General features: G+C 40.9%; 2 protein-coding genes, 1 long non-coding RNA gene and 1 other non-coding gene across 8 annotated transcripts in view; 2 read left to right on the top strand and 2 right to left on the bottom strand.

Annotated features, from left to right (window-relative positions):
* bcorl1 (BCL6 corepressor-like 1) overlaps positions 1-5,011 on the bottom strand; it is a 34,574-nt gene extending 29,563 nt beyond the window's left edge. Inside the window, exon 1 of the mRNA XM_085433012.1 lies at positions 4,866-5,011. The gene's annotated coding sequence lies outside the window, so the exon portion shown is untranslated. The remainder of the gene's footprint in view (positions 1-4,865) is intronic.
* Positions 1,070-1,142, top strand: trnav-uac (transfer RNA valine (anticodon UAC)). The gene has a single exon. It is a non-coding gene; the product is annotated as a tRNA-Val (tRNA).
* Positions 5,012-5,038: 27 nt separating the features above from the next.
* On the top strand, positions 5,039-20,628 carry cstf2 (cleavage stimulation factor, 3' pre-RNA, subunit 2). Of its 5 annotated transcripts, none has more exons than XM_085433087.1 (14): positions 5,039-5,204; positions 5,420-5,498; positions 5,614-5,783; positions 5,872-6,008; positions 6,862-6,981; positions 7,113-7,229; positions 9,837-9,954; positions 12,142-12,201; positions 17,912-18,011; positions 18,546-18,742; positions 18,826-18,950; positions 19,619-19,702; positions 20,082-20,224; positions 20,354-20,628. In XM_085433087.1, the coding sequence occupies exons 1-13, from the start codon at positions 5,075-5,077 to the stop codon at positions 20,205-20,207; spliced, it is 1,563 nt and encodes a 520-aa protein (XP_085289213.1). In that variant the 5' UTR covers positions 5,039-5,074; the 3' UTR covers positions 20,208-20,224; positions 20,354-20,628. The 5 variants fall into 5 exon arrangements, with proteins under 5 accessions (XP_085289213.1, XP_085289203.1, XP_085289223.1 ...); XM_085433077.1 differs by having other exon boundaries at positions 20,082-20,234; XM_085433097.1 differs by having other exon boundaries at positions 5,039-5,171; positions 20,082-20,628.
* On the bottom strand, positions 14,307-14,758 carry LOC146717915 (uncharacterized). The gene is made up of 2 exons (XR_014915307.1): positions 14,617-14,758; positions 14,307-14,510 (listed from the first exon to the last, which is right to left on the bottom strand). It is a non-coding gene; the product is annotated as an uncharacterized LOC146717915 (long non-coding RNA).
* Positions 20,629-20,637: the final 9 nt, after the last annotated feature.

Below are 20,637 nucleotides of genomic sequence, written 5' to 3'. Positions count from 1 at the left end.
ATAAATATGAATACATATTTCAGACCCCACAGGAGCATAAAAAAAACAGGAGGGACCGGCCATTTGAACAGAAGCCTGATTGAGGAGCCTCACCAATCAGCAGCAAACACACTTATCACAATTTAGCAAGAGGATGAGAGCGCTTAGGAATTTATATTTGAACCCTCTGATGGGCACCTCTGGAGCTCTTGAGATGAATAATGCACAATAGATACAACAGATACAGATAAGCAGGACAGCGTTAAAAAAGCTAGACTGCTTCTGCTGGACATGTTTAAATACCCTGCTTGTTGCTGCTCTCTGCCTCGTTATTCTGCTTGTCTAAATGTCACATACAGCCATGTGTAATGATTAAACCTGCTAAGTAGTGTAAATATTACAGCATTAAATGTGTGTTTTTAACACATGGCCAAGGTAAATAATAACTTTCAGTGTGTCTGGCTATCAGTTAGTCTTTGATCTAACATCGTGCCTGCTTCCTCTTTTCACAATACACTGAAGTACAGTTACAGTGTTCAGCTATGTGGCAAAAGAGGTTTTCAAGACTGGAATCACATGTTTGAGCAACAAACACACTTGAGCCATGCTAGCCGGATAAGCCAAGAGTGCTTCCTAAGCTAGAAACGCTAATCCTGACTTGGTATGTTGTTAGTTCATGCAGTCGGAAGGCTGGACACACGGACAAATGGAGGCGACTCGCCCCGCTCGATTATTTCCAGCTCACAAGTAGCACCTCGGTGCTAGCTACCATAACGTGTGATCGGTCAAACAAGCAAAAAGAAAAGGGGGGCTCCACTGGCGCTGGAACTAAAAACAGCAGCAGCTAGGTTAGATTAGGACGTAGTTAGGTTAGTATCCGAGCGAGATGACTTACTGGGAGAGACTGACACTCATCGTCACTTTGTCTAAAAAGCAGCGAAGCACAGGGAACCGCTTGAAAGAGCAGCGAATACCAGCGGACTCTCGAAGCGGCTTTCCTTCATCATATTGGAAAAACAAGCAATTATTAGCCACGTTAGATGTATCGCGTATTCTTTATTATGCTACACTTCGGAAAGGACAATCAGCTGGTTCCATAGTGTAGCGGTTATCACGTCTGCTTTACACGCAGAAGGTCCTGGGTTCGAGCCCCAGTGGAACCAGGAATACTTTTCTGCTTCGAAACTGAGTGGAAGCCTCTGCAGTAGGTAGGTTACTATGCTGATAAATTATTAAAATGAAACTAATGTACACTTACTCTATACTTCTAAAACTTTGCAAATATACAAACTTCAGGCTGGACTCTACTTAAAAATACATAGCGATATTCTCTGAATGGCAAAAAAGCATATATGAAGCAAGGGTAACAGGACAACCTGTCTAAAGACTAACAGGTTGTCCTGTTACTCTTTGAAAATAGGTAGATCTTCTATACGTCTGTCATTCTGGCCTAATGTGTCCATTTGTTGGCCGTGATATGACCGAGTTGAGTGTGTAAGTTTCTTGTTGGTGTGAGATTATTTACACTCTAATGGTGAAAAATACTGGTTTGAAAGGCTACCTGTAAATTTTCTTTTTAAGGCCCCAACAGGCCCAACAGAAATATGATTCTGCAGTGTCTGGATGAATAAGTGATGGGCAAGAGGAAGCTACACACCACTAGTGGATGGTTTTGTGCCGTGGTCTAACAAGAATCATGTTTCTAAATGTAAATAACAGCAGAAAGCTGGGGATCAACTTCAGAAGGAAGATGAAGACTACATGGCCTGTGTCTATCCTGGGGTAAGATGTTGGCGTGGTGGACGACTACAAGTAACACATCGACAACAGGCTGAACTAGAAGAGGCTGTATACAAGAAGAGGGTGAGCAGGCACTGGCTGGAAGGTGGACACTTCTAAAACTGCAGTGGACAGGAGGTCACTTAACAAACTGCTTTCTATCTGGGATAATTCTAACCACCCTCTACAAGACTTACTGGAGAACCTTCTCTACCAGACCAATTCAGCTCTGCTGCCACGAGGACAGAAACGGAAAACCCTTCATACCGCAGGCAATAACTACAGTACAACACGTGTAAAGCAGAAAATCATCTGAATGTTCTGTATGCTCATTTAGACATTTTATTTGAATCCTATGTGGTAACAAAACTTTATTTACTGAATTTTAGAATTTTACTTTTGCTTTGTTGATTCTGAAATGCTTAATTATTATAATTTTTAATGCTATTATCATTGTTGCTGTTTTTATTATTGAAGTGGTGTAACAAAAGAATTTCCCACACCTGAGATAAATATAGTATATTTTATCTTATTGTTATCTTTTAACAGCATTAATTTAGTAATTAGTATTGTGATTCTGCAAACACATACCTACAAAAACTCCCATTAACTCCCATTTCTCAAGACCATATTTTCAGTGTCCTAAACTGAATCAATCATCCTTTTGGCAAAACAAGTTTCACCTACTTAGACACAATTTGCAGATCCTATTTAACTGTATTTCAAAATGATAAACATGCGATCACTCCCTAAACACATTTTTCCACAGTGATTCGCATGCAATGCATAACTTCTAATAACACGAGGCAGAAGTAGATATCAATACAGCACAGACGTCATTTATCAAACACAACGCAAAATTTTTCTGAGGTAATTAAACTGCAACAAGACAGTTTAGAGGACTCAGAAAGCAAGCGAGAGCTGAAGGTTGATACCAATAACTGGTGAAAGCAATGTGACGTAAAGGAGGAAGAAGTAGGACGATGCGGAAGAACAATATCAAAAATAGTAATTTAAGTAGAACTGTGAGACCATGGTTTGACATTAAATGACAGCCCATATGAAAAGAAACTTCTAGACTTCATTAGACTTCCACTCACATCATTAGGTACAACGTTTCAGCTGTTCGTTAACACAAATATTTAACTGGCAAATCATATGACACCAACTCTTTGCAAATCAAAACAACCTGCTGAAGTTCAAACAAAGTATCAGAATGGGGAAGTAAAGTGCTTTAAGTGACTCTGATTGTAACTCTGACACTCTGGTTGTTGGTGCCAGACAGGCTTTTCCTTCAGAAACTGCTAATCCACTGGGATTTTTCCACAGAATATATCTACAGAGTTTACAGAGAATGATCCAATAGAGAGGAAATACCCAGTGAGTGGCAGTTCTCTAAGTGATGTTGATGCCAGACGTCACAGGAGAGTGACCCGGCAGCATTAGGCTGATAGGAAGGCAACAGCAACTCAAATAACCACTCATTACAATCCAGGTATGCAGAAGAGCATCTATGAAAGTTTTTCCATATTTCCCACACTTACAGGTTTTAAATCATCAAACAAATTTTAAAATTAGACAAAGATAACCTGAGTAAATACAGACATTTAATGATGATTTCATGTATTTAAAAAAAAAGCTATCCAAACCTAAGTGGCCCTACGTGAAAAGTAATTGCTTGTTAAACCACTTGACAGCAACAACTGCAATCAAGCATTTGCAATAACTGGCGATGAGTCTTTTACATCGCTGTGGAGGAATTTTGGCCCTATCTTATTTGCAGAATTGTTTTAATTCAGTGACACTGGAGTTTTGAGCATTACTGGGCTGTTCACAGTCATGTCAAAGCATCTCAATGTGATTGGATAGCCAGACCTTGATAAGGTGACTTCAAAATCTTAATTTAGCTTCTTTTTTTTTGAGCCACTCAGAGGTGGAGGTGTGCTTGAGGTTCAGGGCACAAACCGACTGCAGGACATTTTCCTTCAGGATTTTCTGTTACAGAGATGAATTCATGGCTCCATCAATTACAGCATCCTGAAGCAGCAAAGTGGCTCCAGACCATCACTTTAACAGCACCAAAAAAGTTCAACTTTTGTTGTCTTTTGGCAGCCTTTGTGTTCTTTTTGGTCATTAATGGTCTTTCCTATTGTTGAATCATGAACACCGACCTTAACTGAGGCAAGTGATGCCTGCAATTCTTTACATGTTTTTCTGGGTTCTTTTGTGATCTCTGGGATGAGTCAACAATGTGCTCTTGGAGTAAATTTGGTAGGTTGCTCTGGTTAAGGTTCACCACTGTTCCAAGTTGTCTCCATTTGTGGGTAATGGCTGTCACTGTAGTTTGCTGGATCCTGAATCCCTAGAAACTAGTTTGCAACATCTTTGTAATAGATGCCAATGACTTTGTTTCCCTTCAGTTCTTGAGTTTCTTTAGATTGTGGCATGATGTGTTGCTTTTTGAGATCCTTTAGCTTCTTTCGCTTTATCAGACAGTTTCTATATAAGTGACTTCTTCATTCAACAGGTCTGGGAGTAATAAGGACTGTGTGTGAACTAGTGTAATTGAACTCAGGTTTAAAAAAAAAATTGTGGCTATTTACAGTTCATTCATGATTTCACAGGAAGTGCAGTACCTTTTTCACACAGAGGCAGGTAGGTTTGGGTAGTTTACCCCTCCCCCCAACAACAATGGCTTGTCTCCCACGCTGGGAGTTTTGTTTTTCTCTGGGTTGTTGCACTTATTACTATTTTAATTATACTTTTTAATTAATGAAATAACAGGATAAAAATAATATTCAACAGTTTAAAGTATCTAAGGCTGCTTTTGCATTCTCTTACTGTAACCCATTAATTAATAATAACAATTAATAATGGCAACAGGTGTGTGATTATCCAGGTGCACCAGAAATTATACGTTACGACAGTTTTACTACATAAAATAAAATGGAAATAAAACAAAATAAAATAGTTGAACAAATAATAATTAATAATCGCTGACAATAAAGCCTCGCTATTCAGTTAGCCAGGTGTTGCCAGTTTACTATCAACAGTCCTATAATAACCCTCAACCGTTATAAAGTAAGCAGCTTTTAAGAATCACTCACCAAACCTCCTTCTTCTTTGCCTACAAACAAGTGCTAATACTTATAAATAAAAACCTTTTTCAATACGTTAGGAATGGTTGCGCTGCTGGGATTTTAATTTGGCCTTTCCCCCACCCACCGCCCTGCCCCCCTTTTTTTATTTCTTTTTTTTTATGAACGGATGTTGTCTCCTTCTAGTTTCCGGTGTAACATTAAATTCTGTCCCCAAAATGGCGAACGTATCTGTTGCCAACGCCGCTGCTGCGGCCGCAGCTGCAGCCGCGAATAGAGACCCAGCCGTTGACCGGTCACTACGATCGGTGTTCGGTAAGTTTGTTGCTTTTAGGTCGCTGTGTTTGGGTAAGTTTATCCTCTGGGTGCTCAGGAAGAATGTAAGGAAGCGGGTTGTGAATCAAAACTTGCTAACATGGATGTCAGGCTAGTGTTGCTGTTAGCTGAACACCGCGCGAGGGAAAGTTAAAAAGAAATAGCAAGCAAAGGAGCCTCGAATTACAAATCCTTCTTCTGTTTATTGTCATACTAACACTAAATATTGTGTGTATTAATTGTTTTAGTGGGAAATATTCCGTATGAAGCCACAGAAGAACAGCTGAAAGACATCTTCTCTGAAGTCGGACTTGTTGTCAGTTTCAGGTGAGTGAAGGAACGCGCTAGACCTGGTCCTCTCTGAACTAAGATGTTTTATAGGGTTTTAATAAGTCCTTTTAGACAGTCTTAAATGTGGATTGTTCCCTTTTCTTGTACTCAGGTTAGTGTATGACAGGGAGACAGGAAAGCCAAAGGGATATGGTTTCTGTGAATACCAAGACCAGGAGACTGCCCTCAGTGCTATGCGAAACTTGAATGGGAGAGAGTTTAGTGGTCGGGCTCTCCGTGTTGACAACGCAGCCAGTGAGAAGAACAAGGAAGAGCTGAAAAGTAAGTTTTTAATTTCCTCTCGAGTTTGTTTAGGTAAGCTTCTGGTCATAATCTGTTTCAATACCCAAGCTATTTTTGTCTTGCACAGGTTTGGGAACAGGAGCCCCCATTATTGAGTCTCCTTATGGAGACAGCATCCAGCCAGAGGAGGCCCCAGAGTCCATCAGCAGAGCAGTAGCCAGTCTGCCACCTGAGCAGATGTTTGAACTCATGAAACAAATGAAGGTAGGGTGTGTCCCCCCCCCATATACACTTATAACCATCTCCAGAGAGGAGATTGAGGTTTCTTTACTGTACTCTCGGTGAGAGGTGAACTTATCAATAGTAGAATCATCTGCCAAATGGGTAGTCTGTGGTGCATTTAAGAATTAATTTGATGACTTTATGTTCAGCTCTATGTAAAACGTTATGGTCTCCTGTACACAGCCAAATTTAATAAAACCTCTCGCGTTTGAGCGTTTAATAAATGCATGAAACAACAGTGAGTCTTTTAAAGTAAAAAATTTGTTTTCCCAAATGACATCATCTAAAACTGTATGTATGAGGCTCCTTACTCTTTTTTTTTTCTTTTTTTTTAATTGTCAGTAGTAAGGATGGTGACAAATGTTTCACACAGTCTGAATCACCTCCAGCTTAACTGTATGCAGATGCTCCACCTTCCCTTTCATTAACAGAGGCTGTGCTGTGCAGCCTGCCACTCTCAGCTCTGCCAGTGAAGCCTCGTCTTTGTACAGCTGGTAGTCTGCTTCATTAAGCCCAAAGAAACGCCACACTGCAGACGTCTTTTGCTTTACTCAGAAAGTCATTTGTTTCACCAAAAGCTTGTGTCAGTAGGAACGCTCCAGATTTAATAGTAGTGGTATTTCTGCAGATTGTGGTCTAATGCCTGTTTGTTAGGGAGTTATGTCTGAGTCATGAGTGGGTAGTAAAAAGTGGTGGTGGGATTAAAAACTAGAGTGTTTTTTCTTTGTTTGTTTGTTTTTTAAGTCTTTTAGGATGTAGTCAGAGATTTTTCTAGTAGTTTCTAAAATCAGATCCCTTTGGTTTCAAAAAAATGTTTTTCTCTCTCTCCCTCCAGCTGTGTGTGCAGAACAGTCCTCAGGAGGCACGGAACATGCTGCTGCAGAACCCTCAGCTGGCCTACGCTCTGTTGCAGGCCCAAGTGGTCATGCGGATTGTTGATCCTGAGATAGCCTTGGTGAGAATGAAGAGATGAGTCACAGTCAGAAGACAGTTGTTCTCGACTCAGTAAATGTTTATTCTGTCCTGCATTTTAAAGCCAAAGCAAGCAGTATTTTTTTTTTTATGTTCCCCTCACTCCTTGTATAGAAAATGCTCCATCGTCAAACAACAGTCCAGCCTCTGATTCCCAGTGGACAGGGCGGAGGAGCACCGACAGTCACTTCTCCACCTACACAGCCGACCATGCCCGTGTCTCAACCTGTGGTAAGCAGAACATATCTTTTGTCATATTACTGTGTATTCTCTTCAACAAAATGTTCCCATTGTGTGTCCTGAAAAATGTGCACGCATGCAAGGGTTGCTGGGATGGCTGTAGCCCAGGAGGTAGAGCAGGTCATCTACTAATCAAAAGGTTAGAAGTTCAGTCTGGCTTCTCCAGTCTCCAGCCTGCATGGCTAGTATCCTCTGGCAAGATACTGAGCCACAAGTTGGTCTCTGATGCATTCATTGATGTATGAATGTGTGAATGTTAGATAGAAAGCAATTAGGTGTTGAAAAAGTGCTTGTATGAATGGGCAAATAAGGCATGTTGTATAAAGTGCTTTGCCTAGAAAAGCATTGTATATGAACCAGTTAATTTACCATGGAGTGAATAAATACTGGTGAAAGGATCACAAAGTCTGGCCCACCAAAAGTCCTGGTCTGGCTTCAGGAAGTGTTAAAATGTGCGGGGTGAAAAGTTTAAAATATTTCTAGATCTCAACAAGTAGTTTGCTTGAGGTGTTTAAGTCTGTCCCAGCTGAGAGTGGGTGATAGGCCGGGTACATCCCGGACACGCACCAAGTCTATCACCGGGCTAACACAGAAAGACCATAATTCACGCTCACACTAACACCTACAGCCAGTTTAGAATCATCAGTTAACCTACGATACAATTCATTTTGCTTATGAAGTTTCCAAACTGAGGAACGTAGTCCGTGGTGATCCGAATTCTCAAAATGATAAGGAACGGCTTCAGTGCTTCTTTTATTACCCCCTTTAGTAGATCATACGCTGAAGCAACCTTTATGAAAGGAAAGTAGATAAATTTTATCTCATAAGTCATAGCGAAGGACCATCTGAGCGTTCCTGAAAAACGATCAACATAACTGATAAAGTAGGCCTGATCATGCAAATGTTATTTGTAAGTGCATTTTCCATTTCCATAACCTGATGATATGTTTTTAATTTTTCTGTTAAACCCACTGGTTGTCTGTGAATAGGAGTTGGTTTGCATGAGAAGTGCAGATTTATATGTTCTCTAAATCCTGATCATACGCTGCATTAATTGATCTCAGTGCATTTGTTGTTTTGCCAGCTTTTAGGATTATCATCAATGAATTTTCTCTTAGAGCCACCTTGGATAAGTGCTGGATACAGGGAATTTCATAGAAATCCTAAACAAGGAGGAGGGGATGAGTTGGATCAGTCTCCAGTAGGAAAAATAAGAAAATAAGATGCTTTTCATTTTATAGGCTTTAAAGTTCCAGCACCTGTAATGATATGATGTTTTTTCCCAGTGGTTCTTGTTCAACAATATAAGAACACTCTGGGGTGAAGTAAAATGTGCATTTTTAATACATCTTTTGGACATTGTAGTTTCAACACTGCACCATCACATTGTTAAAGAGCCTAATGTATGTGCATTTGGATTCTCTGAGCACCACGCTTCTCTATTTCTAAGTCCTTATAACTTCCCCTTCACACCTCGTAGCGTTTTCACCGAGGTTAGAGAAAGGTGATTAGGAAAAGGACACAGGAGGTTATATGAGGGGATGTGGGAGGAAACAAGAGAAACCGTGCAGGGAGAACACAGAAACTCCACACAGAAAGGCCCCAGATGACTTGAAGGTTTGAACCAAGAATCTTATTGTTGTGAGGCAACCGTGGCAACGTCTGCACCACCATGTGGCATGGCAGTTTGTGGGTTAGTCCATTAATACATTTTAGAACAAGAATTTTCTGCTTTGGTTTAAAAAGAAAGTCACATCCACACAAGCGCTGTATTGAAAAAAACAAAACAAAACCAGTGTCCATTACTGTCAAGCAGCAGACGGCGATATAACCATTAACCGTGTAGAAATGTTGGCCAATCAGATGCCTTGGGGCAACAATAACACGGGGTAGATTATGATACCAAAAAGGAGATAAAGGCACACACCTTTGACGGTGCAAGAGAAGATTTTTGGTTTCCTTGTTTACGCAGAAACTGAGATTTGTTTGAGATTTGTTAATTTTTCAGTGACCTAAAATGGCTCTATGTGTGGGGAAACGCCCAAAGCGCATAGAAAAAGCTACGTTTTTATAAAATACCTGTGTCGGTGTGGTCAGGGTGGAATTATAGAAAGGTACATGTAAAGTTGTTGTTCCTTTGTAGATCCACTGTGAGCTGTAAATTTTAATAGCAGCAGTCTAACTCTGAAAACACCAATATCAATAAATGTGACTATACGTTGTGCTGTAGGAGAGGAGGTCCGGCCCATTTGTTGTCAAACAGTGTGAACATGGCCCATTAACTAAAATGAGTTTGACACCCCTGCTGTAAGCAGTGCCTGATGGCAATGCTACTGCTTGTAGATTGGATGTTTTGCTACAAGGTTTGTCCAGAGCTGGCAGGAGTTCCAGCTCCATGCTTGAATTCATTCGTCTGATCTCAAACGACTTTGAAATGGAGCAAACATGCAGACAGAAATGTAACATAAATGTCACTTAACATGTTTTTGTCCTCAATGAGGGGATCAAGCACCATATGTTCTCTTCTTTATAGATACAGTTTCAGGAGATATTATTTCCATTCATTTCTTAATCATTTTTATTTTGTTATGTCCTCAGCCTGGAATGCATGTCAATGGAGCGCCCCAGATGATGCAGCCCCCTAACATGGGAGTTGTCCCTGGACCCATGCCTGTACCAGGACCTGGGCCTGGACCGGGACCAGTTGGACCTCCAGGTAATCATCAGACCACATGCACGCTTGAAATGGCAAAAGTTGTGAAATTGGTTGTGGTAGTGTGACTCTGGCCACTTGTAGTATAAAGTTACACAAACAAACCATAAATACAGGGCAGGTATCTATCTCTAAGACATTAACTTTATAAAATCATTAAACATTCGATAATCTAGAATTGTTACAAATGTTCCAAGCATGTAAATGAATAAGCTGCATGAAGGCATGTCTTAAATTTGAAAACCTGTCATATTTTATTAGCTGTTTTCTTTGGCGTATAAAACAATCACCAATAATGCTAATGTTTGTCGGTAGACAGCAGTAATTGAAAAGCAGTTTTTCAGTGCAGTGTTTCCAATTAGACAAAAGTGGATTCAAAAAGTATTTACCCCCTTTCTGTTTTTGCATACATTTTAATTTAAAGTGGATACAATTAGCATTATTTCTAGATTGGTCTTTGTAAAACGGTAATCTCAAAAGCTGAGATCTGTCGTTTATATTAGTTATCGCATGATTACTGTGGCAGTCATACTGTAGCCGGTAATTACTATTACCACACATCCACATGTGAATACGTAGAATGTGAAGAATTTTGGTACCCAAAGCTTTCTGGTGTCCAGTTGTTATTAGAGGGTTTTTGTTCAGTCACCACTCCATGTGGTGAGTAGATTGGTTCAGGATTCAGAGGAGCACTCTGTGTGCCTCATGATGATTTAGCCTTATATTTGCTTTTTAAAATTCATCTCCATTCATAATCTGACACAGCCAGCACATGTAATGGGAAGTCGTGGCCTTGGATATCTGTTATCTCGAGATCAGCTGGCTAATCCGGAAGCCTGAAACATTGACCCCAGACATTAGCTGATGGGTTCCCAGATTCTGTGCGTCTTATTTGCTTTAATTATTCTTGAGGTGTGTCTTTTTCTGTGTTTTTTAAAGTGGTTCGTTTTCATGTGTTTTGGCCTTCGTCCACATGCAAACACAGTTTTTGGTCTGAAAGTGACCTTTGGGAAATGCCTTCCTTTGTTTCATTGATGTGCAGAGTTTTTGGCACGTGATGTCAGAGACTGTGGTCTTACCTTTTTTATTTACATTAATTAAAAAAAGGACATTTACGTTTATTTACACATGAAGTGTCCAACAGGTTCTCACTGGCCAAAGTTTGTGGCCCACAAACTCTGGGGCAGGGACCGCTGGTGGGGCTTAGAGCCACCACAGATGGAGCATGCACGACCAAGGGCAAAATATAAACTGGAGTTAACTTTAGGTTGAGTTTGTTGATTGTGAAATGCTGGCCATGTTTTTTTTGTTAATAGCAATTCACCAAATTCAAAAATATCTACAAAATCTAAAATTTGTGAAACTGCACAGTGAGGACTTTTTTCCCACCTTCTGAAGTGGGGCAGCCAAAACTGTGTTGTGTTTACATGCTTTTGACAGCACCCAAACACATTTACATGTGGCCTGCATCTAGAACTTGATTTGAAGTCCATCTATAGCATGGATTAGAAAGGCACACCTGTTTTTACTGGATCCTGAAATCCAAACTGTTTGCTAGGATGAGGGGAAAAAAAGATAAGACATGAGGTCGATTTAACTCTCTATAGACCACTGTGATAAAATTGTTCCAAGGCATTGATTGAAAACAGGGGTTTCTTCTGTGTAACACAACAAGAAGAGCCTCATTATTTGAGGTGACCACGAACCCAACAATCAGTTTGCATTTCCGCCCAGAGAGTTCAGGTTTTGTCTCATCAGACCAGAAAATCTTTTCCTTCATGCTGATGGAGTCCTTTTAAATGCAGTTCCATGCAACTCTAGTGGAAGATTAAATCTACATGACAATTTCTTGCAAAAAAGGAAGGGGATCCGAATACTTACAGAATCCACTTGCGTCCAAACTTTGCACGTGTCATGGCTCATTTGGATCAGCAGGTGTCACCACAGTCATATAAATAGTGGAGGTTTATCCACAACGATATACGCCATGTGTCCTCGTTATCGTCTTCTCTTTTTGTGTTTTATCTTAAATCTTGGATGTATGCCATCTTGATGATTTTGTAAAAGTTCCCTCTTCTTCACCCTTCTGTACCTTTATTTGTGCATGAGATGATTTCACGAGCGTGCTAAAATGGTGCTTTGCCCTCTTGAGTCTTGTCTCCTGTTCTTCTCACTTTAATGCTGGCTCAGGAAACCTTCAGCATTCTCCCACAGGATCGTCTGGTCAAGCTGCTATCGAGCGGCCTCAAGGTATCACTGTACCTCCTCGGTTCTCCAGTCAGGTCGCAGCCCTGCTAAGCAGTGACACTTTTCAAATATACAGCATATATTTTTGACAGCATTTCCGCTGTAAATAAAAATGACTCATCACACATGCAGCCTTTAGAGAAGTTCATAAGTCTGTGTATATAATTATTACAATCTCAGAGCACTACCACAGCTACACAGGAATATACCAGGTCATGAGTACAATCAATGTTTAGTTTTTTGTTGTTGTAAAGATATGCAGTTGGGCTGATCAGCTCCAGATAGCAGCTGGGGCCAGTTTGTGCAGATGGTGCAGGTGTTCAGCCTTCAGCCTACTTGTCAGCCTGCACGGGGGAGCTTGATGGATATCATGACAAGGAGTACTGATGCGATTTCATGGAGCGTTTATGTGATACAAAAGGAAGTTTAGACCGCCTCATAGTGACCTGCAGGTGCATCTGACGTCCCAGTTTATTGTTCCTACAACCATGTAATTAATGTTGTTCCAGGATCGTCATCACAGCCGCTTCAAAGTGTAAAATGCAACATTGTACGTGTAAAGAGGAGACTGGGGCGGATCAGTGGATCCATCTCACTTGGGATACCTGGGTTTATGTGCTGTTTGAATTTTTTATGAGTTATTATATTTATTTATTTATTTAATCTCTCTCTCTCTCTCTGTTGTAGTTTGGTTACTTTTAGGCACCAGAACAGTGCTGAAAGTTTCAGTAAAAGTTGTTTGGGTTACATTTTCACTAACTATAAAAATCTGCAGAAACCCCTGAAGACAAATGTGTCAACAAATCCTAGTTGACAGCTTTGTGACACACCCCGCCCACATTATGTGAATTGTTTTTTTTATTCTTTTTGTCTGCTTCCTGGAAGCCTAACTTAAACTAATGACGTCACGGCAGTGTAATGGGGAATTTATATTTGTAGTCCTCGAGCAACATTAATCATGATGTTGTAGGAACAACAGTAACACGGGAATATCAGATAGCGGTACAAGTTCAGGTGTAATTGCAAGGCGGGTCATCTGAGTTTGGATCTAAACACTGGTCAGACAGGGTACACGGCCAGGTAATGGCTACAGAGTAAGACCTTGAATCCTAAAGGGTGTTATCTGATTTCCACAGAACTGCAGCTTCTTCTGTACTTCTTGTCCTCGACATGTTTTTAGCTAGTTTTATATGTCTCCTTCGTTTTTCTGCTTCTCTGTTCGAAATTTAACAGAATACAAATGAAGTTAAAACCTTTCAGTCACTACTTTATTTGGGCGATTACAGAGTGATCAGAAGATTCTGCTGTTTGAGATTTGGCAAAGTTGGAAGGAGACTTGAGCTCCCGTTGATCCAGACTGATGGATGTCAGAGGAGATCTCCTGCTCGACACTTGCGCGATCTTAGTTTTTGAGGGGGTGGCTGTACATTTTTCTTTTCTTCCCAAAAGGCCCGCTTATTCTAATTTTCTCTATTTATGTTACATTTTTAGCCGTGGCGCTGTTGCTATGGCAGTGTGGGTAAATTTGGGTCAGCGAGCCAGTGGCGTGGTGTTTCTCATCCATACACCTGTGTGCTTGCAGATATCTGACAAAAATGATTTGATTTTAATTATCAAACGAGATGTGTTTCTAAAATTGTAATAAATGATATTCACTGACTGCTGACTTTTACAGAGCTACCACTCGTTTCTGTAGAGTTGAGCCTGAAGGGTAACGAGCTCAGACGTGAGATGTTTATTATTGATAGAGACGGTTTATGGATGTTGCTAAAGATAAAGATGAAAGCGGTGAAATATCTCATACAGTGAGAGCTCTCTGTGTTAGCAGCATTCATTATTTGAAAAGGCACGTGTCATTTGCACTAATGGAAAGAGACTACTTGGCCTTCTTTTTACTCCAGGATCAGCTTAGTCACTTGATAATGACATGAAATTGCTGGCTTTGCTTTCAAGCTGGACGGTACGGTATAACAATGAAGCTGCTTTGCTACTCTCTTGATTGGCTTTTGTTTGTGTTTGTCAGCATCACTTATCGCTTATGAAGTGAGGCTGAAGCCAGTTCAGTTTAAAAAAACAAACCAAAAATCCACATTTTTAACAGGCTGTGCTGTAGTTTATAGCTTTTACTGCACTGGAGAGTGACTGGAGTGATGTCACCATTTGTATCCCAACGATACAAAGAGACACGCTTCCATGCAGTCCTCCAAGAATCCTCACTGCATGTCTCTGGAACCAGATGATGTAAGCAACTGGCGAATATTGATTGGCTGACAAGTGGGCGTAATAGAGAAGGGAACAATAGTGGAGTTGATCTAGAATGGGAGAATGACGAAATTTAAAAAACTTCAGATCCAGGAAATAAAGCATGATAAGCACAGGCGATGGTTGATTTGGACACCCTTCATTGGTTTTAACTACCTGTTTTACTTCAGCTCCTTGAATGTTGGTCAGTCAGATGTAGCGCAGAGCTCAGTTCAAACATACAAGTACCCTCAGACCGGTTGTAGCACATACTTTGTACACTGCCTCCATCTGAGAACAGAGCTCACTGCAGGCAAAGGGGCAGGACCTGGAGTGGAGCAGACGGCATACACGCCACCTTTGCAAGACCATAAATTCTGCTTGAGACGATTCGAGCCCCAGCTGGGGCCTTTCTGTGTTGCATGTCCTCTCTGTGCCTCTGGGTGCTCCAGGCACGGTCCAAAAGCATGCATCGGCTGTAGAAGTGAAGTAGATAAAGAGCTTTACATGTATAGAATAAAGTGTTTTATTAACATATAGTTATGCATGATTCATAGTCTGCTGTACTTGGTCAGTTAGACTAGAAAATTTATAAATACAATTAAACTGGATTACATTACAAGCGCACCCTTGTGTGCGCACCTCCCCCTTCACACATCAAGCACGGTTTAGTCGAAATATGAGAACTGCTCATTCAAACCAGCGCAGACACGGCGTTGCTCTTACTCGGGTGCCCAGCAATAATCTTGACATGTTTGAAGGTGAATATATGACCAGTTGCTGTTGTTCTATATAATATAAACACATTACATACGTGTATACAGAGCTTCACAGTTAACAATGCTGTATGTGAGGAACTAGTTGGCAGAGGTGGGACCAAGTCATTGTTTTGCAAGTCTCAAGTAAGTCTCAAGTCTTTATCCTCAAGTCTCAAGTCAAGTCTCAAGTAATGTCAGGCAAGTCAGAGTCGAGTCTCAAGTCACTGGTGTAAAAGTCCGAGTCAAGTCACAAGTCTGAAACTTTGAATTTCAAGTCCTTTCGAGTCTTTAAAAAAAAAACAAAACGAAAAAATAATGTTGCAGTTATGCTAAATGTAAATATTAGACCATGTAATTTTAAAATCTGTGTTTTTCTCAACACATGACAAAATAGTGAACTTAGAAAATATACACAAATTGTAAAATTGCACCTCTTTAAAATGCAGCTCAATTAAACCTAGCTCCAAGAATAATTTTCACCGACAGTTCTGAGATAAGCTGCATGTTATTCTTGGATGCGGTTGTAGGACCGGCTTTAAAATCGCATGACAAAAATATCATACATATTTAAAAAAAACTGTATCACCAACGTAGCCTGGACAACATTTGCTAGTTAGATGAAGTCAGTTATCTCATCTTAGCATATTTATATGCATATTTATAATTATACGGTTCTTGGAGTGAGTGCATACACTCATGAAGTTTAGTAACTTCAGGTCACTGCAACAAGCCCAGGAACAGTTTACCGACGGATGGGTGCAGGACCTTGAAATGCACCGTGTAGAACGAAAGACCATCGTACGTATCATAAGTTTACCAGTCTCACAAATTGTCGTCATAAATACACATTCCTTAACCGTTTATTAATAGGACCTTTGAGCTCAATGGTAATTAATTAGTAGTGGAAATAATTTCTGGTTCATTACAGAAATGTAGCAGTGACAATAATACTGTATGCTGTAATCGTACTGGGCAATTAGTGATACAAAAAACCTGTTTTATCCTGTGAATAAAAGTATGTGTTTTTGTCAATGTACCATAATAACAGAAGCGAAACGCAATATTGTGTCAGGACAATTCACTATTTATGCACAATAAATAAAGGAGCATAGCGCGACAATTTCTGTTCAGCGCCAGACTTGCTTGTAACCTATATCACCAATTATGTTATGAAAATGACGTATTAACTACTAAAAAACACTGACCTTCGTGTAAATGCTTGGAGCAGACTAACCTGTGAGCTGGAGTGTTCTGGGACGTTATATTTGATCTTTGAATGGCTGCAATCCAGGCCATCCGTCGCCTCTTTGTTACTTCGGAAACATGGCTCGAACAATTTCTCTTCAACGACGTAATCCGATAACAACCGATCTCTTTACCCGTCGGCTTCCCGTGGCTGTCATGCGACCGGCTATTGCAGTTAATAATACAACGGCTTCTTGACATTTTTGTGTTTCTTTTTATCGCTGTATAACTGATTTTAATTGAAAGCCTGCGTGCGCTAGTACCACTTGCCACGAGTTCCCAGAATCCTTTGCGGTTCTACCCGTGAATGACGTCACATTTTCAATCTCTATATAATATGCATGTTAAATTTTATATTTGGGGTAAAATATCAAGTCTTTTCAAGTAAACCGGTTCAAGTCCAATTCAAGTCCCAAGTCATTGGTGTAAAAGTCCAAGTCAAGTCACAAGTCTTAGAACATTTTTTCAAGTCAAGTCTAAAGTCATAAAATTAATGACTCGAGTCTGACTCGAGTCCAAGTCATGTGACTCGAGTCCACACCTCTGCTAGTTGGCACTGCTTGACATCTGGAATACCATCTGCTTAGCTGTCATGACACTCTTCTACAAGTGCCACTGAGAGGACTGTAAACAATGAAGTTGGTGCTGCTCTGCTGCACAAACACAGTAGCGTTACACTGACAAGGAGCCCAGATGATCTTTATCTTATCAGTTTCTTCTAAATTCGTTTTCCTTAGAGTAAATCAGAAGACGTTAACTTTCCCAGATCAACAGAAAAAGATCTATTCATTTGTGATGAATATATTTCTGCTTAAGTGCAGTAAATTAGCCTAATTTGCACTGAGCTAACTGATGGCATCATTATAGGTTGTTGCCTTAATGCTGTAACGCCGTATAAATGGAATATGAGACATCCATTGTTCTTGATCTTTTCTATGCATGCCTCTGTTCGCCATGCTTTCATGGCCAAATAATGTCAGACTTAGAAGACACAAGTAGGCGAACACTCTCAAATCAGCTTTGTGTATACGTGTGGGAGCAGAGTTTTTCTTCTTCTTGTTTTGTGTTTATATAAATTTGCTTTCAAATCTTTAGATCTGCATATTAATGCTGATGAGACCACAATGCTCTACCCTTCCTCCTCTTTGTGTGTGTGTGTGTGTGTGTGTCCCTGATGTATCTGTGTGTTGTGACCTTGTTCTGTGGCAGTTTGCTGTGGCCATTGTGCAGTTTGAGCTAACTGTGTAGGTTTTTTTCTTCTGAGCAAACACTCATCTTTTTAGGAGTGTGCGTGGTTCTTCTTAACTGGAATTTCAGCTTTGAAAGTCATTCGATATGATGACACATCTCCATTTCTTTTCACTAATTAACTGGCAGATGTTTTGTGTGTGTGTGTGTGTGTGTGTGTGTGTGTGTGTGTGTGTGTGTGTGTGTGTGTTGTGGTTAAATTTATGAATTCTTCCTCTAAGGACCAGGTGGTATCCCCCCAAGAGGCCTGCTGGGAGATGGTCCCAATGACCCCAGAGGAGGAACTCTGCTGTCTGTCACTGGAGAGGTCATAGACCCCAAGTAAGACATCCCATTTTACCTTAACGATACATTTGGGTGTGACTTTTAGGAGTGTCTGTTCCAGTCATTGATGTTGCAAGACTAAAGTCTTTATTTTGTCCTGGCTGATTTGGGGGAAATGTAATGTTAAAGAAAGGTAAACAACAACTGAAACGCAAGTCTGGTCTCTGGCTGCACAAAACAGCAGGACATGGAAGATGGATGTGTCAGCTTGTCAACAGAGATGCTCACTGTGTCTGCTGCCGTCTGCTTTAATAATTCCCCAGGTGGAAAAATATAAATTAAAAGATGTATATTTTGTTGGTTTCTTTTTCACGATTCACTAACAAATGCATCTAATTTCCTGTGACTGGTTTTCTGATGATAAAGCCCTACTCTACTCTACTACTGACCAGAAATACTACTATATAGTAAAATCTTTGCTTAATATCGTTTGAGTTTTAATGCTAGACTATATCAAAGACCACTTTATGGTCTAAAAACTATGACTTGGTTTTAAAAATGTTTAACTTCTCTTATTTTGTGTGCGTTTAGCCGGGGTTACATGGGACCTCCACCCCCCCACCAAGTTCCGCCTGTACACATGCCACAGTTGGGAGTTGCACCCCCTCCAGATATGAGGCCTCCAATGGACATGAGAGGCCCACCCATGGGTGAACCACGGAACATGATGGTTGACCCCAGGGCGGCCCCCATGATGGAGCCACGGGGACCCCCTATGGAAGCCAGAGGTACCTGCCCCTATGAGGCGTCATAGTTTGCGAAAGTCTCGTACTTTGAGGGTAAATTCATCTAATTATGTGTCCTTACACAGGCCGTGATCCAAGGGCAATGGATGCTCGTGTTCCAGTTACGGGTCAGAGGGTTCCCATAGCACCAGGAATGCAAGGCCCTGTCCCTCATGCAATGGGTCCGAATGCTCCGCCACCTGCAAGACCGGTACGTTTGCATCTCTGCATGTCTGTGTCAGCTGTGTGTTTTGGTTTAACTGGAATTGGCCAGGATAGGCATGGTTAGAAGTCAGAGGGTTAGCTCAGGTTTTTGGAGCGTTTTGGAGACAAACTTAAAGAGACAGGGCTGAGATGTCAAATGGAGGGAGAGTGGACAGGATTTCTAGAAAAAGATGAATTCCTCAGGAGGTTCATGGATGTAGTGACAGAGGAGGATGCTAAAGCCTGGGTGAGATGGATATTGAAGATCTGCTGTTGCGATCCTTAAAGGGAACTACCGAAAGAAGACCACTCGTGTGTGTGTGTGTGCGTGTGTGTGCGTGCGTGTGTGCGTGCGTGTGTGCGTGCGTGCGTGTGTGCGTGCGTGCGTGCGTGTGTGTGTGCGTGTGTGTGTGTGTGTGCGTGTGTGTGTGTGTCTTGATATTGTTATGACATCAGTTGTACGATTTGCGTTACTTCATTCTTATTTTAATTTTTTTCCATGTTTTCATCTATACTTCAGGGCATTCAGGGAGTCAGAATGCTCTAAATTGTTTCATAGGCAGCTTTTACAAAAGCACGAAAATCTGCAAAATACAAGAGAAATCTGTGCTGTCTGGATAATCATTGATGGGTGAAGAACTGTGATCTTACAGTAACACTGTATTTGATCTGCAGGGTGCTGGTATTTCTGGGGTTCCTCCATCAGGAGGAGGCTTCAGTCCAGGTCAGAATCAGGTTTCCACACAGGATCAAGAGAAGGTGAGTGTCACTCTTTGTCACTGCTGCATTTTTATCAGTCAGGATGATGAGTCGGTTAAAAATATCTCGGTATAATTACTTCTGAAGTATTTTATACCAACCGAGTTGCAGGTAACATGTAAAATGACCTGTTTTTATTATCAGCTTGCTGAAAGCCTCCTTTCTGCATTCCTGATCATTGATTGCCTTACCTGAGAACAGTAACTATTGTTATTCTGGAACAATAGCTGGCAAAGTATAAACGCTTTTGGCAAAGCTGTATGATTTCTGTGTTATCGAACACTATCATTAGACTGTTGTTCTAGACTGTTCTGTTCAGCTTGTTGGCCAGAAAAACACGTTTAACATCCTCAGCAACATTTTCATTTTCCTCTTTCAGGCTGCCCTCATCATGCAGGTCTTGCAGTTGACTCCAGAACAGATCGCAATGTTGCCGCCGGAGCAGCGGCAGAGCATCCTTATCCTCAAAGAGCAGATTCAGAAGACGGCGAGTGGGGCCCCTTGATGGTCTGACTGATTAAAGTACTGAAAAGTCAGAGCTTCTTTCTTTCCAGTCGCAAATAAAACCTTAGCGCTAGAGTCAAAGGTTTTTGAAATGTTGTGACATCCTCCTTTTTCCCCCCCCCCCCCCCCCCCATTTCATCATGTCAGAATTTCCTGTCTGCCCCACTCGGACCAGGCTGCAAAGTGTGAACAGATCTGAAGATATCCCATCTTAGTCTGGAATATTGTACCTGTTCTTTTTGTTTTAAATCATAATGTTTGTTTTGTGTAACATTGATTCACGTGGAGGCAAGAAAAAGTCACTTTCTATGGTGAATGTTGAACTTGAATAAAAGCTCGAGCAAGAATGTCACGTTTTTCCCCTAGAAAAGCCAACTGTTGTTATGTTGTAGCTGTTTTGTGAATAAAACAACAAAAACACACCAATTGCC

Source organism: Copadichromis virginalis, linkage group LG2 (genome assembly GCF_057382275.1).
Source record: "Copadichromis virginalis isolate Kocher_CV1m ecotype Utaka linkage group LG2, C_Virginalis_male_GT1.1, whole genome shotgun sequence".
NCBI classification, from domain to species: domain Eukaryota; kingdom Metazoa; phylum Chordata; class Actinopteri; order Cichliformes; family Cichlidae; genus Copadichromis; species Copadichromis virginalis.
This window is presented reverse-complemented; position numbering and strand designations above follow the sequence as displayed.